At 40.3% G+C, this 20,487-nt stretch overlaps 1 protein-coding gene across 6 annotated transcripts in view; it reads left to right on the forward strand.

The window, feature by feature from the left end:
• Positions 1 to 20,422, forward strand: part of RAF1 (Raf-1 proto-oncogene, serine/threonine kinase) — an 82,641-nt gene extending 62,219 nt beyond the window's left edge. For 3 of the 6 annotated variants that reach the window (XM_069865681.1, XM_069865683.1, XM_069865680.1), the window contains 15 exons: positions 489 to 591; positions 2,009 to 2,166; positions 3,259 to 3,357; positions 4,798 to 4,951; positions 6,321 to 6,380; positions 8,136 to 8,163; positions 8,255 to 8,382; positions 9,353 to 9,470; positions 12,956 to 13,040; positions 14,012 to 14,188; positions 15,139 to 15,185; positions 16,611 to 16,729; positions 17,454 to 17,585; positions 18,370 to 18,504; positions 19,373 to 20,422. In XM_069865681.1, coding sequence (XP_069721782.1) covers positions 489 to 591; positions 2,009 to 2,166; positions 3,259 to 3,357; positions 4,798 to 4,951; positions 6,321 to 6,380; positions 8,136 to 8,163; positions 8,255 to 8,382; positions 9,353 to 9,470; positions 12,956 to 13,040; positions 14,012 to 14,188; positions 15,139 to 15,185; positions 16,611 to 16,729; positions 17,454 to 17,585; positions 18,370 to 18,504; positions 19,373 to 19,513 — 1,684 coding nt within the window. In that variant the 3' untranslated portion in view covers positions 19,514 to 20,422. The remainder of the gene's footprint in view (positions 1 to 488; positions 592 to 2,008; positions 2,167 to 3,258; positions 3,358 to 4,797; positions 4,952 to 6,320; positions 6,381 to 8,135; positions 8,164 to 8,254; positions 8,383 to 9,352; positions 9,471 to 12,955; positions 13,041 to 14,011; positions 14,189 to 15,138; positions 15,186 to 16,610; positions 16,730 to 17,453; positions 17,586 to 18,369; positions 18,505 to 19,372) is intronic. The other 3 variants (XM_069865679.1, XM_069865684.1, XM_069865685.1) reach the window with 3 other exon arrangements.
• The last annotated feature ends 65 nt before the right edge of the window (positions 20,423 to 20,487 follow it).

Raw genomic sequence — 20,487 nt, forward strand, 5'->3', positions numbered from 1 at the left:
TCTTGTGGAGTTAATAGATTTAACTTCACACCTTGTAAGGTTTGGGCTTAATGGTCTTTTAAGCCTCAATCTTGAGACAATAATTTGTAGGCTTGCATCTTTTGTAACAGAGTCCGTTCTGGTGTTGCCAGTAACTTTGGTGTTGAAGTACATATTATGGCTTACGTGTCCCTAAGTGTGCCATTTGTAATTGCTTATGTTTTATTTGTGTGACTCCATTATGGTTTCTAGGTGTCTCATTTCAAATTATATATCTATCTAAATGACTTGCATGTTAAAAAAAAAAAAACAAACAAGAAAAGGTGAATCGCTGTGGTTTCAAAGTTGCTTCTGATTTTGTAAGTGAAAGACACTGAATTATAGTTCACTGTGATGTTAGTCTCACTTTCTTGTGTTTTCAGTTTAGTCAAGAAGACTCACAAAACACAGATCATTGATTGGGCCAGCCTTTTTATCTGCTAATTCTGCTGTCCCTGTTTTCCTTTCAGAAAAAAAGTACGATTGGATTGGAATACAGATGCTGCCTCCTTGATTGGAGAGGAACTGCAAGTGGACTTTCTTGATCATGTTCCACTCACTACCCACAATTTTGTAAGCTTTTCCTCACCTATATTTTGGTGTAAATTGGAACAGTTGAGCCACATATTCAGTCAAAAAGTGTTTAGGCATTGGGTACCTTTTAGCTTTCTAGACAGAGGGGGGATTTCAGAAGTGCTGATTTGGTTCCTCCACCCCTGCTCACCACAAATTGGGATGACTGGATATCAATTTGCAATGAAATGCCAGAGTTCTGTTTATGTCCAGGGATCCCTAGGTGTCAGACTTTAAACAAAGGTCTGGTGGTTGCCATTTTTACATATGAGTATCTATTTCTGTAACCATTGTATTAAGGTATCATGTCTTTAAAGTTGAGAACTGGGAGATGACTTGCTTTTCCAGTCTCTGGCTTATCAGCTCTAAGGGACTGCTGGTACTTGTACTGAGTGTGCGGGGGCACTGTTAATTCTAGGAGACTTTGTGAGCTAATGCTGCCTTCTAATTTGACACAGTGGTTTTGAGGAGGGGGTGAAAGACTTCAGATTTGTAGTTCCTTCTCAAAAATGGGTTATTTGCTCAGTATAGAGTAAATATTTGAGTTTATTTGCTCAGTATAGAGTAAATATTTGTTTGAGATAATTTGCTCAGTATAGAGCAAATAAACAGAGCTGGGGTATTTTTTAGAAAGACAGAATGCCTAGCTCTGATTAGTTTTAACTTGCATCAACTCGTTCTCCCTCTGAAGAAACTCTATCCCAAATTCTGGCCTTTTTTTTGTCCCAGAAATATATTGTGCCAGGTGGTAAAACTATAGGATTATTACTTATATTTATTAAAAGGTTAGGATTGATATACAGAAATGGAAAGTAGCTTTGTTTCTACTTTACGCTTTTAGAAAACTTATAAATAAAATGATCTACAGTTGGTCACCAGAAAACTAAAGTTTTTATCCAGACCTGGAAGAAGTTCAGACTTCAAGCCTTCATCCACAGTGTGCTCTGGAGGAAGAAATCCTTTGGTTCATTTAAATCTGCTTTTGTCTTTCAGAAGCTTTAAAAAAAAGTCAGATGCCATTTTAAAAACTAGAAATTCTTTAAGCTGTTTTATTTACTAAGTTATTTGTTACAGAAGGGGTATCTGTAAGTCATAAACACCATAACAAGTATTTGACAAACTGAAAAAAACAGTAAGGTGGTTCTTATGATCTGATCCTCTTTCAGTTTTAACGATACTAAAAATATAATAAACCCCCCAGTTCTTAGCCCACCCAACTCTGCCACCTTACTGAGCACAAAGTAGTGTAGGAAATAAATGCAGGGATAATCAGGTGTAGTTTTAAGTTCAGGAGCACTTTGGGGGCACTGATAATATTTTAACATGGTGTTTATTTACCTCATGCTCTGAAGATATTAGTCTTAGCTAATGAAGAGAAGCTAGTAGCTTGGATTAATCCATTTACTGTGTTTTCTAGGCTCGGAAGACCTTTCTAAAGCTTGCTTTCTGTGACATCTGCCAGAAGTTCCTGCTAAATGGGTTTCGGTGTCAGACGTGTGGTTATAAATTCCATGAACACTGCAGCACTAAAGTTCCAACTATGTGTGTCGACTGGAGCAATATCAGGCAACTCTTGTAAGGACTGTTTGTTTTTAATAGCATCAGTGTTTCTCTGTGACAGACAAGCATTGCCTTTTTCCTCTTTTATGATAGAGATAAATTGGGATTGTTGGGAAGTGTAGTCACTTTAATCAATATCTAGAATGTGTGTATTCTCTCAAGGCCGGGCTGGATGGGGCTTTGAGCAGCCTGGTCCAGTGGGAGGTGTCCCTGCCCTTTGCAGGGGGTTGGAACTGGATGGGCTTTGAGGCCCCTTCCAACCCAAACCATTCCATGGCTCTGTGATTGACTTCATGAAACAGCCAGCAATGATTGTCTGTTCCCAGGTAAAGAAGGCCATTTACATTAAATGCATTTTGTTCTTGCTGTAAATTTTAATATTCTGGGACAAGCAAACAAAGCTCTTGAATGACCAGGCGGTTGCTATTGTGCCCTCTGGTTCAATGTGGGAAGGCATTGTCATTCCTCTCACATAAAGCTTTTGTTAGAGAAAAAGAAGGTCACGATTCAGTTGTGTTTTAGCTGTGGGAAGCATGAGTGTTCTGAACTGCCGCAGCTTTTGACACCCTGCTGAAAGTGCATGGTATGGTGAGAAAACTGGTAAAGGATGACACTTTCCTAATATCAAATGGAAGAGGTTGCAAATCATTATGTTACAAGTAGTGCCTTTATGCAAAAGTGTTAAAACTTACAATTGATTTTGTCTGTCTCGGTGGCTGTATTTTTTTTATAACTAGACTTGGTCATACAGTTACACGTATTCTATATTGACTGGTAGTTACAGTGTAGGATGGCTTTTTGTGCCTCTGGCTTTAAGAGAACTTAAAAAATTTGGTCTCAGATACCCTTTGAGGAAAATTTGAAGTCTGATGTAAAAAGATCTGTATCTTAAGTTTAGAATGAGCGCGTGGAACTTTTCTTTGGGAGTCTGAAGACGGTTTTTAGTCATACCATCCACAGAGGAAAAGTTCTACATAGAGGTAGGAATGTATTCATGAAGTTAATGATGCTGAAAAGAAACAGCCCTTTAAATTTCCATCTGTAAAGAGCATTGTAGAGGAGGTAGTGTAGCAGTTGAAATTGTAATTGTTTTTGTTGATATTTCAGATTGTTCCCAAATTCAAATATCAGTGACAGTGGTGTCCCTGCACTACCTCCCTTGACAATGAGACGGATGCGGGAGTCTGTCTCCCGGATACCTGTTAGGTAAGCTAGTATTTCCTGTCGTTTCTGTTTTGGGAAATACAGTTGTTAAAAAAAAACAAAAAAAACCAAAAAACAAACCAACAAAAAATGACAAAACCAACACCACTCCCAACTCCTCAAAAACAGAACAATCATGTAGGAGGTTGGGATAAATGTGCGAGGAGGCAGCACCACTTCATCACAGATAGTGCATAATGTCCTTTCTTCTTCTTAGATACCATCAAAACAATGATTTGGGATTTTAGGTTTTTAATTTTTAGCATTAAGATTTTAAGGGAGAGTATTGAAGGTTTTCTGGAGACCTTTGTTTTCCTGCCAAAAGAACTCAAGGCTCCCTTTGGTGTTTTTGTGAAATTATTTTGTTTTCTTTGATCAGGTAGTGTACATGGAAGGGTTCATGACTTGTTCTGCATGGCTTGCATACATAAACTAAAATAATGGGATGATGACAGATAAGAGTTTATAGAGGGAACAGTAGAAACTGAGGAATGTGCTCCTCTTAAAGAGAATTCTGAGACCTAAAGATTATGTTCCTAGTGTTTTGATGGGCCTGTCTTCTGATCCCGATTCATCCCTGTATTCTTTCCGTGCAGTTCCAGAGGCTGAAGAGAGCAGGCCATCTCTTGTGTTTAATACATCCCTTTGAAAAGCCTTGGCCTACTCCGAAGGGAGGCACAGAGCACGTAGCTGACTTGTAGGCGGTTCTGTGTATTTATTTAATGGTTTTGGTGAGAATTGCATCAGGAATTGATTTTTACCTTCTTTCTGCCATATTATTCTGTTCCCAGTCCTGTTGAACAATGACCTTACAGTTTTTTAAGCTTTTTGTGAAGGCTGGGTGATTTTGGTTGAGATACTTGTGTGATTTGGGATAAATAGGATTTGAGTGAGCTCAGCTGTGATTTATGACTCGTTGTTGAACTGGATTTTAGTCTTGGCCTCCTTATAACTGGTATTGGGTTTCATGACTTCCTTGCTGGCTGTTCTGCATGAACCCTTGAACAGTCTCGCAAACTTTTACAAATTCAGGGCTTAGCATTGAAAGTAACTCTTAAGCTATGCATTACAGGCTTGAAATGAGCGGTTTGTTTAAACTTCATGCATCTGAATTAATCCAGCAGAGCCCGTGTTTTATCGGTGTATTACATGTGATTTGGTGGGGATTGAAGTGAATTCTGTAACAGCAGAGAAGAAACAGACTTACGTTAAACATGCTAGATAAGTATGTGAGCTGACAAAGTCTTACCTCAAGGGTTTGAATTATTGCCCAAGTAAAACTGGGAATGATTCAGCTCACCAAATAGCATAGTTAGCACGTATGTCCTGACTTCGTGTTTGGAATCCTGTCTGTATTGCTTTTGAACAGGTTGCATTGAAGAGTATTTTTCTTCTGCTAGAGGAGAAAAAATACCCATAACTTCGCCTTTGTCTCTTTTTCAGTTCCCAGCACAGGTATTCTACACCTCATGCCTTCACATTCAACACAGCGAATCCTTCTTCTGAAGGCTCCCTCTCCCAAAGACAGCGGTCCACATCCACCCCCAATGTGCATATGGTTAGCACTACAATGCCTGTAGACAGCCGGATAATTGAGGTAATGCTGGTAGGGAACAGCATGAAGTTCAGCTCAAATGGTGGACTGGCTCTCTCATAGTCACTGGTTGGTTTTTCTTTGCTTTCTCTCAGTTTATTCTTGCAGTCTTTATCAACTTGAAGTTCTAAGTACATTTTTAGTGTCTGCAAAGATGCAAAAATTCGCAGCTCTGAAAAGAAAATAAGCTCAGTTTTGGTGAAGAAATGCTTACTAGGCATGTCCAAAAATGTTTTTAAGCTCACGGATCAGGATTTGTTGGAGGGGCTGGTGTTTATTTTAAATCAGACTTCAGGCACTGTAAGTCTGGATGTAGTTCCCAGAGTTGGAATACCAAAGTCACAGCTTACTGGCAATATGTATTGTGCTCCACCTGTGTGGGATTAACAGTGGCTCTGGGCTTGTGTGCTAAAGCCATTTGTATCTGAGACTATCTCTAGCATTCAAGCACCTCCTCATTTTTTCCTACCTTAGACAGGTAGCAGTGAGAGTTCTTCACAGTCAGGCCTAAAGTATGGGGTGTTTTTGTTTAGTGATAACCTTAATATAAGGAAGTGGTGTGTAGGAAAGGCTTGCAGAAAGATAGTGCTGAACTGCAGGTTTTCACAGCGAGCACTGTTTGGGGTTTTTTTGCTTTGGAATAGTTTGAAAACTTGAGGCCAAGCAAAAGCCTTTGGCTGTGGAGTTGACTTGAATCTGCAGCTGGTACTGTGTGGGCTCCCATAAAATGTGAAGACTGAAATGTGCCAGGGAATCCTCGGGAGCTTTGGTGGAACTGAAGAAAAGAGCCCTGCAGCCCCAGGGAGCTTTATGGGGAAGGGTACCCTCCCTTTCTCTCTGGTTTTCTTAGGCTTACAGTCTTTTTCACTGCTTCAGAAGCCTGGCTGGCCACCTTGTGTGGCATGAGAAGTAATGAAACACTCAAGAAGGAGAATACTAATTTTTGAACTTCGTAGTATGATGGACCTTTAAGGAGATGTTGCTTTCCTTATCCTTCATGCATAGCAGTAAAGACAGAAGTGCTTTCTATTCTGTCTCTTCATGAGATCATAGGGAGTGAATAAAAATAGCTGTCACGTCTTAAAGGCAATAGCTGCTTTTCCAAAAGGTTTTAAAAATACACACCACAAAAAAGAAGTAGTAGAGACCTTCTAGTATGACATGAGAAAGTCCACCTTTATAAAGTGGTGGATCCATTCAAAGGATTGATGCTAGTGAACTTGGGTTTGAACAGAAGTACTTGGAAATGTTACTTCACTAAATTATCATAGATCAAATTCGGTTACTACTACTTTCATTTATCTTAACATTTAATTTTTTTTTTTTACACTTCCTCTGTTCTTTTCTTTTATCTCTTACCGTGCTGGCCTAGAATAACAGCCTGAATGCTTCTCCCAGTTCCTGGTGCAGACGGTTTTGTTTAAGGGGAAGAGTAGGTATTTTCTTGGTGCCTTCTGCTTTCTTGTGATTAACAGGATTGCTATAACTTGCAAGCCGTGGCAATGTCCACATGAAATGTTTAATCTGGAGTTCGTTTGAAAATCTTTGTAACATGTTTGTACTTGAGGATGCTAATTGGAAGAAGGAAATCGATGGAAGAATTTCATTTTTAGTTGAGTTGAATGAATCCATACTACTACAAAATTTGGAGTGTATTTGAATAGGCTTGGATTAGAGATGCATTTGGCCACAGTTGTTAGAGCAAAACCTCCTTAAACACATTTGTTATGTAGCTTTTTTCCTTTGGGAGCTTCTCTTGAATATAGTTGTGCAAAACCTTTGGATGAAGAACATAATGTGCTATTTTTATTTCACATCCAAGTAAAGGTACTGCAGCACTGTGTGGTATTATCTGTGTTGTAAGAACAAGTCTAAAGAGCACTGTTTTGGGATTCATAAGCAAAGAAGCAAATACATCAGGGTTGAAGTTCAGAAATAGTTTTTTCTTAACTAGGAATTCCATATGCATGTGAACAGTTTAAAATTATTTAGTTACCCTTTGCCAGCTTAACTGAAAGCAGTTACGTTCTCAGGCTGGTGTACAAAAAACATCCCTTGTGATTAATTGAGGTTCTTAAAGATTTTATTATCTTCAAAATAGACAAAAGGAATAATTTGCAAGAGTTCCTCCATGGTAGTTGATGCAGATTTCTATCCACGGCTGGGCAGAGGTACTCTTCAAGAATAGTGTTTGTAGAGTCAAGCCTGGGAGATGCACCTAATGAGCTAAAGTTGTTTCGTAAATGAATCTTTACTGAGGATAATTAGAGTTAATTTGGTAACTGTATGGTGGAATGTAGGCTTGTTCTGTCCTCCTAGCAAATCTGACATTTATTATTCTACTAATCAGTTAGAAAGTTTGAATTGATTTCTCTTAACTTTGACAGTATTTAACATCTGTAGTGCATGTTCTTGCTTTGTACTTACACAGTACCTGGATATTTTACCTTTCCTGTATGTGCTTTGGGATAATACATAGCAGGTGAGAAGCTGTGACGTTGTGTCTGTCAGAGCTTAGTTTCTCTTGTGCATGGCTGTAGAGTTGTGTTGTAAAGTGCCTGTGGCATGAGGCGAGAGTTGTCGCACTGCACCAGCTAGTGATCTCTGTAAGAACTGCTTTTCAAATGTCGTCAGACTTGCATCTGTGGGAAAATGTTTTAGAAATTAGATGCTTTTCTATAAGGTCCCAAGTAGCCGTTTTTGGTTTGAAATAGTACAGTAGGACTATTTCTAAATGTACATTGACTTGGAATATTTTAGGGTCTTTAAAAAGTTTTCCATCTTGTGACCCAAAACCTTCTTGAGAACTCGTCCTCTAGAGATACAGGACTATCACAGGAGCTGTGTTCAGGTCTGGAATACAAGCATGGACAAAAATCCAGTGGTGGGAGTGGTGTTTCCCCTTGTTCTGTGTCCTTTTTTTGTCTTTTTTCTTTTCTCTCTTTGGTAGTAATACCTTTTAATATGCTGTGAATATTTTAATGTTTGGTAAGAATTCACAAATTGCATGTTTTTTAGCACCTAGGATTCTTGTAACTAGAAAATAACCAGGCTCTCATCTTTTGGAGGGGATTGGTCAATACCATATCATACTTGACCAAAACTGTCAGAAACTCAGCACTATTCCTACTAGTTCCTTTCTGTGTGCTCAGACATTTAACTTTATTATCTGTCTCATCTGTTCTAGGATGCAATTAGAAGCCATGGTGAATCAGGTATGGTTTCCAAAAATAAAATAGTAGATAGTATTATTTAATGTTTATTTTCTGGTTCATAATCTTCTTCCTGTTTATTTTTATATTGCAGCTTCACCCTCTGCTCTGTCTGGAAGTCCAAACAATATGAGCCCCACAGGCTGGTCTCAGCCCAAAACCCCAGTCCCGGCACAAAGAGAGAGAGCCCCTGCATCCAATACACAAGAAAAAAACAAAATTGTAAGTATGGTAATACTGATTGTGGAGGTTTTTTAAATATATTAAACTAGACTGGGAGTCATGATGTGTTGGGATCAGTTCCTGGAGTTTAAAGGCAACACAAGCTGAAGGTAATCTTGGATGCTCTGTGCTGTTTGTGTAATAGTGATATAATTTTGTCTAGCTTGGGAAAAAGCAGTATTGCCTCAGGTTATAAATGCCCAGAACAAAGTCTTTTGGATTGAAAATTAATTTCAGTGTTGTGAAATTATCTTTTAGTACGGGTTCAAGGGTTACCTTTTTAAATCATGACTATGTCTTTTTTATTCTTCTTTCAATGTGTGAGGCCTTGTTGTCGTGATGTGACCTGTGCTGCCATGGCTTCCACAGGAAATGGTATTGATAACGCCATTGTTCTCATAGCAAAGTTAGTCAGAATGCCTCAGGGAAAAAGAGGTTTAACAAAATGTTAGTTTTTCCTCAAAGGCTTGATTTAATCTTTGGAGGGGGAGAAAAAGAATTAGAATAATAAATGATATCTTGAATTTTTTGAAGGCTTATGAAATTTAAAAATTAAAGTACAGTTGCTCAGTGTGACTCACAGGTGTTGATCGCTTAGAGAGCAGAGAATTCTGCTCTCATCTTTTTGGGTTATTCCTGTTAAATGTGAAAATGTATTCCTGAATTTTAGCGTTGGAAGAAGTCAGTATGCTTCTTAAGTGTTTCAGATGCCTTTAAATAGTGCAGAACTCAATGACAGCTTCTTACGCAGTTAAAGCCATCCAAGAAAATATTGTCTTTTGTTCTTGATTCGTAAGTGGTGGTGAGTTTTTCTTTTTTTTACAAACAGTAAGTCCAAAGTGCAGGATGAAATAAATTCCTGAGGTTTCAGTACGTCTTAAACTTGTATGAAGGAAGTTATTTCATTTTTTGTGTGTGTAAAATGTTTGATGAAATGCTTGGAGTAAAGCCATGTCATCTTTTCTTCCAGAGGCCTCGTGGTCAGAGAGATTCCAGCTATTACTGGGAAATAGAAGCAAGTGAAGTCATGCTTTCTACCAGAATAGGGTCAGGTTCTTTTGGAACAGTTTACAAAGGCAAATGGCATGGTAAGTTCTTGACAGGTGTTACTGGCTTCTCAAAATGTTGTTACTGTAGGGCAGCAATCCAGAAAAAGGTAAAATTGTGTCCTATCTACCACTGATGGTACTTGGTGAGAAATACTGACTTCCTGATAGGCAGTGCGGCTTGTCAAGGCAAAAAGCAGATGTAAAATCTGACTCTCACTACTGACATTTACATGTTTGTGACATTGGAGCCCACATTGCTTTGTTACTGTGTCCCACAACAGCTGGTTTGCTGAGATTTTGCTTTCCATTTGTGGGATTGAATTAGCTGAACTAGCTGGGAAATGTCACAGCCTGATGTTAAATTGTATTTACCTCTGTGGTTTAATCAGCATAGTTCTATTCACAGTGGCAGGGAAAGGAAGCATGAATTGCTTTTACTGTGGAGTTTTTCTAAGGAAAAAAAAAAGTTGCTGTGTGAGTTTTTCATACATAGTTAGCTGGAATACTTTGAAAAAAGGCATGTGCAAAACTACAGAATTAGTTTCCAAATGCAGGGTTTGCAATTTAAAAAGAAACACACGCAAACTCCTACAGGCCCTAATTTAAATGATATTATTGTCGTAAAATTAGCTAACAAAAAAAGCCCTGAAAATGTATCTCCCACCCTCTATTTTTAGAGAATAAATGCTTGTGTGTCTTAAAGCCAAAATATTGTCAACAACAATGGAAGGACTGTTCTTATGCTAGCATAATATTCATGAACAGTTAAACTGATTTTCTATAAGTGAAGTGGAACACAAATCAAGCAGAAAAATAGGTTCTAAGTAATATTTCACTAAACAAGGTAATAAATGTGAATTTATTGTTAATGTGCTTGATTATACTCTTAATGTATCAAGAACTTTGGTTCTACCTATGTTAAACAGAAAACATTGAGCTATGTATTTACAAAGACCCTTCAGTGGTGGCTGCATAGCTGTCGCCATGCTCAGTGTTGATAAAATTCATTGCCTTATTTGTGTAACTGCTTATAGTTCTCCTGATTGCTCAGCAAAGTTGAAGTTCAATTACTACACTTGGTTTTTATAGCCTTCATTTGCAGTGTGGTCTGAAAGGATTTAAAAGCCGTCAGTTTCTTGCGAGTCTTTTCTGTTTAGAGTTGAAGAACCTGGGAGTTTACATTGCACAAATTAGTGAGCCTGCAGACTTATGTAACCTATTCTGATAGTACAAATGGAGCAGTCAGAATGTCTTGGTGGGGCTAAATGGAAGACATTATAGTTAGGAGGTGGCTGTAAACTCAAGCAGAAGTTCTAGGTTAAGGGATAGGTGTTGGATTTCCTAAGGTGCCCAGTTGTGAAGGGCTGTTCACAAGGGACCTGTGGGGTGTGTCTGTGGAAGAGTCTGTACAACTATATGCAAACTGTACTAGGTTTCCAGCAAGCTTCCCTGGTTCAGTCTTCTGGAGTGAGCGGTGTCATGTGTAGCCTTGCTCCGAAGATTGCATGTCTTGTTGAACAGGTATCTTGCACGTCTGTATTTTTCCAGATTGTTCTGACGGTTAAGTGCTAATTTTGGTATTTGCACCACTTCTGTTACAGACCCCATTTGGATCCCGTAGTGCCCTGTAGCAGACTTCTAAATGTAAAAGGCGGAAAGAGACCCAAAGCAGTTTAAAGGGGTTGGAAGACTACCTATCATAAACACTCACATTTTCCCTTTGACCCTGGTAATCAGTTCTAGGGTTGGGGGTGGTGGCAGCTGCTTTGTCTTCAGATTGCTGCTAAATAAAACGAGTGCTGTCTCTGTAAAGAAAACCTCTTGGGAAATGCCGTCAAGCCGAGAAATAGTGTGGTACGTGATTCAGTGAAGACGCCTTTTCACCTGTGGAGCAAGGATCATAATGGATGCTGTGTTGAAAAATAACATCAAATCATCAGAGGATGTGGCCTCCTTGCCTTGTCTTGTCATAGCTCAGAGCAGTGCATTTCAAGTATTGGTAGACCATCTGTTGTGTTGTACCTCAGCAGGAGCTGACATCGGAACCGGCTGCTTCAAAGCCTGTGGGTTTGGTAGTCAGAGAGCATAGTCTTTACCAGTTGTCTTCTCCTCTGGGCTGTAAATTGTAGCACATACTGCAAATGTTGAATGGTTCTTTTATGAAGCTGATAGAGGATGAAATATGAAGTATGTTGCATTTACTGAAGTTCAAGGATGAAGATAGAGATGTGTAGTACTGCGTTCAGTATTCGTGCATCTTTGTGACTTCAAATTGTACAGCAAATGAAGCACCTCGTAACTACAGAGGAAGGCACTGCCATTCACTCAAGGTGCTCTTAAACTCAAGTACCCGTTTGCGTATCCTTTGCATGTGGTGCTGGCAGCATTTTCTTTAATTGAGCTTTAGTGTTCCTAATGTATTCAGTTCACTACATTCAAGAGACATACTAACATGTTTTTCAGATGTATTCTGGAAAAGAGACCATGTTATGAAAATAGTGATAGTGGTAGCAGAGAAATCTGTTGCTCTGGTGGTGTTTTAGTGTAGGTGGGTTCTGTATAGCTAAGCAGCAGCAGCCTTTGAACTGCGGGATAAACCAGTGTTGGAGTGTAGCATCTCTCAAATCATGTGGACTAAGATTGAGGTGTTGATTTTCTCAAGATGCTTTCCCCTTCCTCTGACAGTGTCAAGGCAAGTCACCTCCAGCTTGATTTCTAAAATGCTGTCTTATCCGTATTTAAAATGACAGGGGTGTTTGCTTCTTTCACCGAGGAATTGGTGGGTCTTGCCGGTAGCGCTTTTATGTTTGTTAGAATGGTCGGTTTGTACCTTTCCTGAATTGGTTCAATTCCACTGTTTTCTGGATGTGTACTGTAAAGGTTTTCACAACTTCATTTGCTCAAAGCAGTCTCTAAACAGATGGCACTGGATCATCCCATCAACATCATTCCTTTAACAGATGCTGAAATTTAAGGCCAGCACTGACAGTGAAAGCATTGAAGTGGAGCTTTTGAATTAAATTTTATAGTGTATATAAGCTTAAAGAACAGTAAGATATTCTGCTTTCCAGAATCTCCAGATTTGTTATAGAAATATTAAAATCGGCTATGTTGTTCATGATTTTTCGGCTGTTCCTGCATAGATTTATCCTCCTGTTCCTGGAAGCAGTATTGAAGTACAGTATTTTAGTACAATTTAGCAGTAGCGATCTATCTAGGAAGTTTGTTTTCCTAGCAATCTAGGAAGTTTGTTTTTAAAATAAAGTTCTTAATAAAAAACAGGATGTCTTTGTACATACATATAATTTATATATATGTATATATGAAAACTTTAATATATAAACCTAGTAATATAAAAATAAAAAAATATGTGCGTATATGTGCACTAAAGCCAGATAGAGGAGGTGAAGTTGATGAAACAAACTGCTGTGATTGTGCTTAGGAGGTGGAAGTTTAGTGTGTGTTGATGTTACTTGGGGGGAAAGCTGCATTTTTAGTAACTTTTATGGTAAATGTATTTTCAGGGGATGTAGCAGTGAAGATACTGAAGGTTGTAGATCCAACCCCAGAACAGTTCCAGGCTTTCAGAAATGAAGTGGCTGTATTAAGGTGAGTTGGTTGTGTTGTTGCTGCGTCCTGTTATTCCAGGGCTCTTACCCCTCCTTTCAGCAGTCTTGTGTTTGATAGACACAAAAGCAAACCTCCAAAGAAGAATAAAGAAGAGAGCATGTGGTAATACTTGTTAATATTGTTGTGGAGCTGTGCGACTGCAGTCGTAATTCAATGTTCCAGTGGTTCTCCACTGTGTCTGAGCGTCATCTTGTCAGATAGATAGTACTGATACCCATAATTGTTCAGGGCACATTTGACATGCAGTAAAAGGTGAGAATTAAAAAATTCTGCCATAATTCTCATGAGTGGACGGAATACTTGAACCTTCTAAAATTGCAACGTAATTCCTCTTTAGTTCCAAAAATGTGTGCTGTGATCTCCATAACTGTGTTCTGCTTTCAAATGCTGGTTTTGTGGTGACCAGTTAAGTCTGTGATATGGATCCTGAAACTGGACCAGTTAGAGTACACAGGAAGTATCTTCTCATCTTTAAACTCCTTCACAGCCGATACCACCTTTTTGTTTCCTGTTGGCATTCACCCTTCTGTCTAGAGTTGTCACTTTTCACAACTTTTGGGGTGATTTCTGTTATTCCAGAAACCTTCTCTGGTACCGCTTGCAATTATGAATGTTGGTTACTCATTGCAAAACGCTTCAATTGGCATGACATCTTTTCTTACAGATGGATTTTAACTAACTAACTTGGAATTAAGAGGAAATATTTTGACTACAAAGCAAAAAATCAGCTGGCATTATTTAAAGAGTATGAATGGGCAACTGTGGCATATTTTTATTATTTTTAAAAATGAACTTTACCCACACATCTCCTTAGCAGAAATTTTGCAGGAAACTCCTGGTTTTGGGCTCAAAAGCTGCAATGGATGCCTTCAGCCAGGGATATGTTGTTAGAGAATGTGAAAACATTTGTCATAGAGGTACTGACTTCTCTTTCTGCTCCTTTCTGTTAGGAAGACTCGGCATGTTAATATTTTGCTCTTCATGGGCTACATGACTAAAGATAACCTGGCCATTGTTACACAGTGGTGTGAAGGAAGCAGTCTGTATAAACACCTGCACGTCCAAGAGACCAAGTTCCAGATGTTCCAGCTCATTGACATTGCTCGACAGACAGCGCAGGGAATGGAGTAAGTAGAAGAAACAATGCTGGCTATTTTTGTTTTTGGAATGGTGTTTCCTTTCTCTTCCCCAAGCCCTAATAGGTGGAGTTACTGCACTGAAATAGCGAGTCAAAATGGCACACCAAGTACAGGGTTTGTGCAGCCTTAATTCAGCACTGACTTATGTTTTTGTCCTTCATTTAGTGTTTCCTTGTGGATTCTGGCCTTAGTTCACGTTAGGCCGCTGGTTGCTTAACAGTTGGCTTTTCTGTGGCATATCTTCTGTAGCTTGAGCTCTCACTGTAACACATGGGATGAGATCCTGTTCTAAACATTGCACTAACTCGTCTTCCTTCCCTAAGTTACTCACCCTGACGTTGCAGCATTTGGCAGGTGCTGATTTATAGTCGGGGTGCTTCTGAGAGATGAGGGCATGGCTGTTCCTGTCCTGCGGCTGAGACTCGCACTCTCGGTAGTGGTGTGGAAGTGTTCTCCAAGTGTCTGAGCTGATGCGGTCATACCTCTCTTCTCTGCCAGAACGTGCTGTAGTGGAAGATGCTGATATTAGCTCTTGCTGTCAATGTGTGTCCATTTTGTAGGTCAGGACCCAGGTTTCCAGTCAGACACCAGGAGAACTAGGAACATGTATGTGGCTGCAGAGTTCAAAGAGTGAACCTTACGCAGCGTACAGATCTCATGCATGTGAGGACAGCACCCAGTTTTGTCAGACATTGTACAGTTAAATGACAATGATGCCACTCATTTTCTTCCCGAGATTGATTTTACTGCATCACTTCTGCTTTCTGTAACGTAAGGCAGCCTAGCGTGTGTTCTGTCTCTCTTCTCCCAAAGCAGCTGGATCCTGTAAACCTATGTTGAGTATGTAGCAAAGTCATGCTGCGTCTGCCCCTGAATTGAGAGACTCAGTGTATGCGAACAGCTTTCCTAATGGCACTTCCCTGCTTTTCCTTTCACAGCTATTTACATGCAAAGAACATCATCCACAGAGACATGAAATCCAATAGTATCCTTTCTTAACTTCAACATGTTTCCTTTAGTGGGAGAGCGATTAGATGTTAACACAGAGTTTTTGGGGCAGTGAAATAGCTCTTTCAAGTATACATAACTCATAATGAGTAATTCCTGTGGAGGAATTAAGGAGTTACTTTTTAGGATTGACTTTTCATAGAATGTAGGTGCTTGTTTACCAAACAGCTGTGATAAAGATGAAGAAAGATGTGCAACAGGTGTGCTCCAAAAGTGTCATCTTTTACTTAAATGGTGTTTATGCAACTCTCCAAATGCTACACTCTCGTTACTTGACAGGAGATAGGTGTGCATGTGTACACTGATGTGTGTGTACACATGTAGGTTTTGCTGCTGTTTCCCACATATTTGTAATAAATTTGAAATACCTTCACATGACTGGCACAAACAAAGCAAAAAAATCTTACTATAACTCAAGAAAAGGCAACCTTTTACCACAACACCCCTTGCAAAAATAAAAATTGCATCATGCGCATGGAGTAAAAATGAGAGCTGATGTCTTTGGCCTTTGAAAATGCCTGCTTTTGAAATTGCCAGGAAGAACATCCATGGAGCCAGCAGCATGGATTGTAACGGCCTTTTGTAAAATGTGAACAGAAGGTTTTGCGAATGCCATCAAAAACAAATATGCCAAAATCAGCAGTTCCATAATGTAAGGGAATCCCATTTTCACTTAAGCTAGAAGAGTAATCATTTCAGTAAGTTGGAAGTCAGAGTTTGGGGTTCTGATGTTGATAACCATTTCTGTGAAGTAAATTACCATTTCTCCTTGTGTGGAATTGAGAGCTACGAGTCTGTCATGTTCATCACCTTTTTGAGCTTAAGACATTATTTAATAAAACTGTGCAATGATATCTTGTTAAAATAACCCTGCCAAGGCAAGTGCTGTGCTGGCTGTCAGTCTGAGCGGGTAGATGTATTAGGTTACATTGCACAGCCGTGTGTGTTGCCAGTTTAAAGAGTTAATTGTAGGCAAATCTCGATCTGCCAGACTGTATTTTGATATTTGTTTCTACTACAATTGGGTTTCCTTAGCTTTCTTTTTTGAGTTGTGATGACTTCTGTATTGTTTCTCTCTGTCTCTTGACACCAGTTATTTAAGTACCTGCAGTTACTAACGACATTAATTAACATAGATGATTTCCAACTCACCATAAAGACAAATGTACAAATAATTCTAAAACGTCTGGTCTTGTTTGGTCTTAAATGTTAACTCTGTAAAAAATTGATGAATTCCTTTTCTCCTGCTTAAGGTACAACTCGTAGCAGGTTTCAAAAACATGATCGGTATTCTTGGAGAGTTGGCTTGTGTCTGAGACCCTGACCAACCACCCTGTAACCGTGTCAGAGTTCAGCACTGTTTACTCAGGCTTTGTACAGGATTTCTTTAACGAATGTTCAGATATATTTCTTCATGAAGGCCTCACCGTGAAAATAGGAGACTTTGGTCTGGCTACTGTAAAATCCAGGTGGAGTGGATCCCAGCAGGTGGAGCAGCCCACTGGATCGATCTTGTGGATGGTGAGCAAAGCGTGTAACTGCTTCTAAGTAGCTTTTGTTCTGGTGATATATGTTTTGTCAGCTGAACTTGAAACTGACTTTTTAACAGTTGAAGCTTTCAAATGTAAATGAATCAACATACGCTGTTAGCCCTGTGCAGCCTTCTGTTCTGGTTGCAGAGTGAGATGGGATTGAAGGGTGCGGTGCTGCAGTGCTTGCCTGAAGGTGACAGGCCATGTGTCAGCTTGGGTACTGAGGTTCTTGGGTCCACTGGGAAGTTGATGGAGTCTAAAAGAACATTCTCAACAATTGCCTTTATGGCTCTCTTCAGCCAGAACTTAAGAGGCAGTGCTACCATTTTCCTTCCAAAAATCACCTGGACAGAATCTGTTTCCTAGCTTTTCAAATGTGGGACTTCAATAAATGGAAAAGTGGAACCGTGGCTGTTACCAGGTTAGAGGGCATCATTAGAATTATGCAAGAGGGTCTTATTTAGCACGAAGTTGAGAATTGCATTTATTTTTAGTAAGATGGATGTTAAGTTACTGGAACTTTGATGAAAAGCCTAAAAAGATGACTGTAGCACTGACTGAACTTTTCTAAAGCCTGAGGCAAAACTCATGAGGGGCCTTGAGATACCCTTTATTCACTGATTTTTGGTTGAGCTTGTTCTCTCTATTCCCATTTCTCTGTTTTCTATTTCACCGATTGCTCTTAATTCATTTCTTTTTTCCATCCTGTGCAGGCTCCCGAAGTGATCCGGATGCAGGACAGTAACCCCTTCAGTTTCCAGTCAGACGTCTACTCCTATGGAATAGTCTTGTATGAGCTAATGACAGGAGAGCTGCCGTACTCCCACATCAACAACCGGGATCAGGTAAGAGAGTCAGCACAGCGCTGCCTTTTGCTTCTGGGCAGAGAACACTTCCTTGCCCATAAAGAACATGAGACAAATGCAAAAAAAGAGTTGTTCACAGCAGGATTTATTTCAGCAGTAAAGCTGCATAATTGAATGTTTACTGAAATATGGACAGTGACAGCTACTCAAGGGGAAAACATTATACAGTTGAAGTGCCCTGTTGTTGTGTTTGTACGTTAAAGTTTTTGCTCCCTCAGTAAAATCTTGGTTTATCTATTTGTGGTTCTGTGAAATTTGCCTCATGATGTTACTGTCCTTACATCAGCAAGATTCTCTGCTTTCTACTAAGTGGAAAAAACAGTGGCTCTTGCCAGGCCTTTTGTGCTGGGTGTTCACTGGTGTGAGTTAGTCTTGACAAAGGTGTAACCCTAGCCAGTCAACCAGTAATTACACAGGAGATGCTAAGGACAGAAGCCTCGGCTCTTCTCTTCGCAGCAACGCTGCTCCTGCCTTAGCAAGCATAGAGCTCCCTCACTCTTCGGGGCCTGAACTTCCATCTCAGATTGCCATTCACTGATCCTCAGTAGTGGTTTGTGGGTTTTGTTATTTTTGTTAAAAGAAGATGTAATAATGGGAGTGGCGTGTGCTTGGGGACAGACTCTAGAGACTCCTCCCCCCAACCTACCACCATTTTACCTGGTAATGGTCTTATCAGGACTAAATAATCCACTCTTAAGTTACTGGAACTTTGATGAAAATCCTAAAAGATGACTGTATCAGCTTGGTGCTTGTTCTGTTTCAGATAATTTTCATGGTGGGCCGAGGTTACGCCTCTCCCGACCTCAGCAAGCTGTACAAGAACTGCCCCAAGGCAATGAAGAGGCTGGTGGCGGACTGCCTGAAGAAGGTTAGGGAAGAACGGCCTCTCTTTCCACAAGTAAGTGTGTGTTCTGCACCCGAGTTGCAAAGCATTTTAGAAATAGCCATTAGCACACAAAGCATTCAACACGGCTAAGAGTTGTGATTGATAGGTGTGGCGGGTTTCCTGGTTTGTGTTTATTCATATAAGCATCTTCCATAACCCAGCTTCCTTGGGCACTGTATAACTCTGGTCACACACAGATCCTGTACAAGGTGCTGTACCTGCAGGGAGCAGTGTTGGGCTGATGCTAGGGCTTCTTGCTCCAGCAGCTGACCCGCTTCAGGGAGATGCAGAACCTCCCCTAACAATAAACCCCAAATCTGGCTTTGTATTTACATTTTATTTTAGTGTGGATTTTAGAGAAATGGGAGACCGATACTTTCCTTCCACACAAGCCAACAAAATCCAGGGATTTAAATTCCTGTAGCCTTTGTTGGTGTTTTTATGAAGGATACTTTTCCTGTCACTGTGAGGATGATGAAGGTACTTTCTTAGAAGTATAAAACAGCTGGAATTAAGCACATTTAGGGGGGAAAAAAACCAACCTTCTTGCTGTTAGTCAAGTATAACTTAGTTTCAATTAAAGTTCTTTCTCAGTGTTGTTTTCTAAAGAGACTGTTGGGCAGTTCTTCCCATGTCTCTGGAGAACTGTGTAGATGCTCACTAATTGATGATGGGGTCTGTGCACTAATGAAAGGACCCTCCCCTCCCCTGAGGCTCAAGGGCAGGGAACTGCACAGCCTGTTCCTGCAGTGCTGGTTTCAGAGCCTCCAGTCTGCTCTTGCTCTTAAAGACCTTCATGCTGTAATCAATGAAGGTTTAAGGCTTAGAGCATAAGCTGCCCCCTTCTCATTCTGACTCATTCTGTGCGTGTCTCCCTCAGATACTCTCGTCCATCGAATTGTTGCAACATTCTTTACCCAAAATCAACCGGAGTGCTTCTGAACCCTCTCTGCATCGTGCCGCCCACACAGAGGACATCAATGCCTGCACTCTAACATCCACGAGGCTGCCCACCTTCTAGGATCCTGCTCCCGTTCCCTGGTTCTCTCCAGTGGTGGGAAAGGAACAGGCATAACTGAAGTTGTGCTTTTCGTGCCTCTGTGTACAGGATCAGTGCCAGCAGGATGATCTGCGTCCCAGTTTTGAAGAACAAGCTGCTAAGGATTTCTGCAGTTCCCATCCTGCCGGGACGCAGCTCCACACGGCCTTTTCTAGTTTCTTTTACTGGGATAGTTAACAGACTATAAATCAAGAGATCTATTACTATTTTTTTAATAGATGCACTTGAGCCTTACTTTTCCCCTACACGGAAGCGATGGACGTGTCTTGGGCAGCGTTGGATTGCTTGGAATCAGTTGATAACTGGGTGTTTTTTAAAGCCTCACTGTTTGGGGACAGACGTGTTGTGGTGCTCTGCGGGTGCCACGCGCCGTATTGAGGTGGGAAGAGGAGAAACTGCCTGGAGGATCAGCCTCTGCCCGAGAGCTTTCATCACAAGCCAATGAAATAGGTGAAAATGCTAATTCAACACAAAATAGTTTTGCACATAGAAAAAACTCTTGCAAAAGAACGGAAGGTTGTGACCCGTCCTGCTCGGAGGAGGAAGCCGCCAGCCCATCGGCATAACTTCAGCAGCTTTACTTTGGTACTAGGGACTTGGTCCTCGCAGCCCGGCGAGGTGGCAGTGCGGAAGGACAGGCGTTCCGGGCTGCGAAAAGGCTAATTAACATTATCTGTATACTTCTCCAAAACGAGCGTAGTCTTCATCCCAGCTGCAGCTGTCGGCCAAGAGATGCACTATCCAGAGGAAACTGACAGTTTTTTGCTGATTTGGGTTTTAATTTTGTTTTTATTGCTCCTGAGAAAATGCATTTATTGTAAGCCAAGGTTCCTCTGATTATCTTATTTTAATAAAATAAATTAAATTTTAGGTCTGAGAGTCCCTGTCATCATTTAATGCAGTAACCATTGGCCTGACAGCCTGACATGGGGACT

The sequence above is a fragment of the Phaenicophaeus curvirostris genome, chromosome 11, assembly GCF_032191515.1.
Source record: "Phaenicophaeus curvirostris isolate KB17595 chromosome 11, BPBGC_Pcur_1.0, whole genome shotgun sequence".
NCBI lineage: Eukaryota > Metazoa > Chordata > Aves > Cuculiformes > Cuculidae > Phaenicophaeus > Phaenicophaeus curvirostris.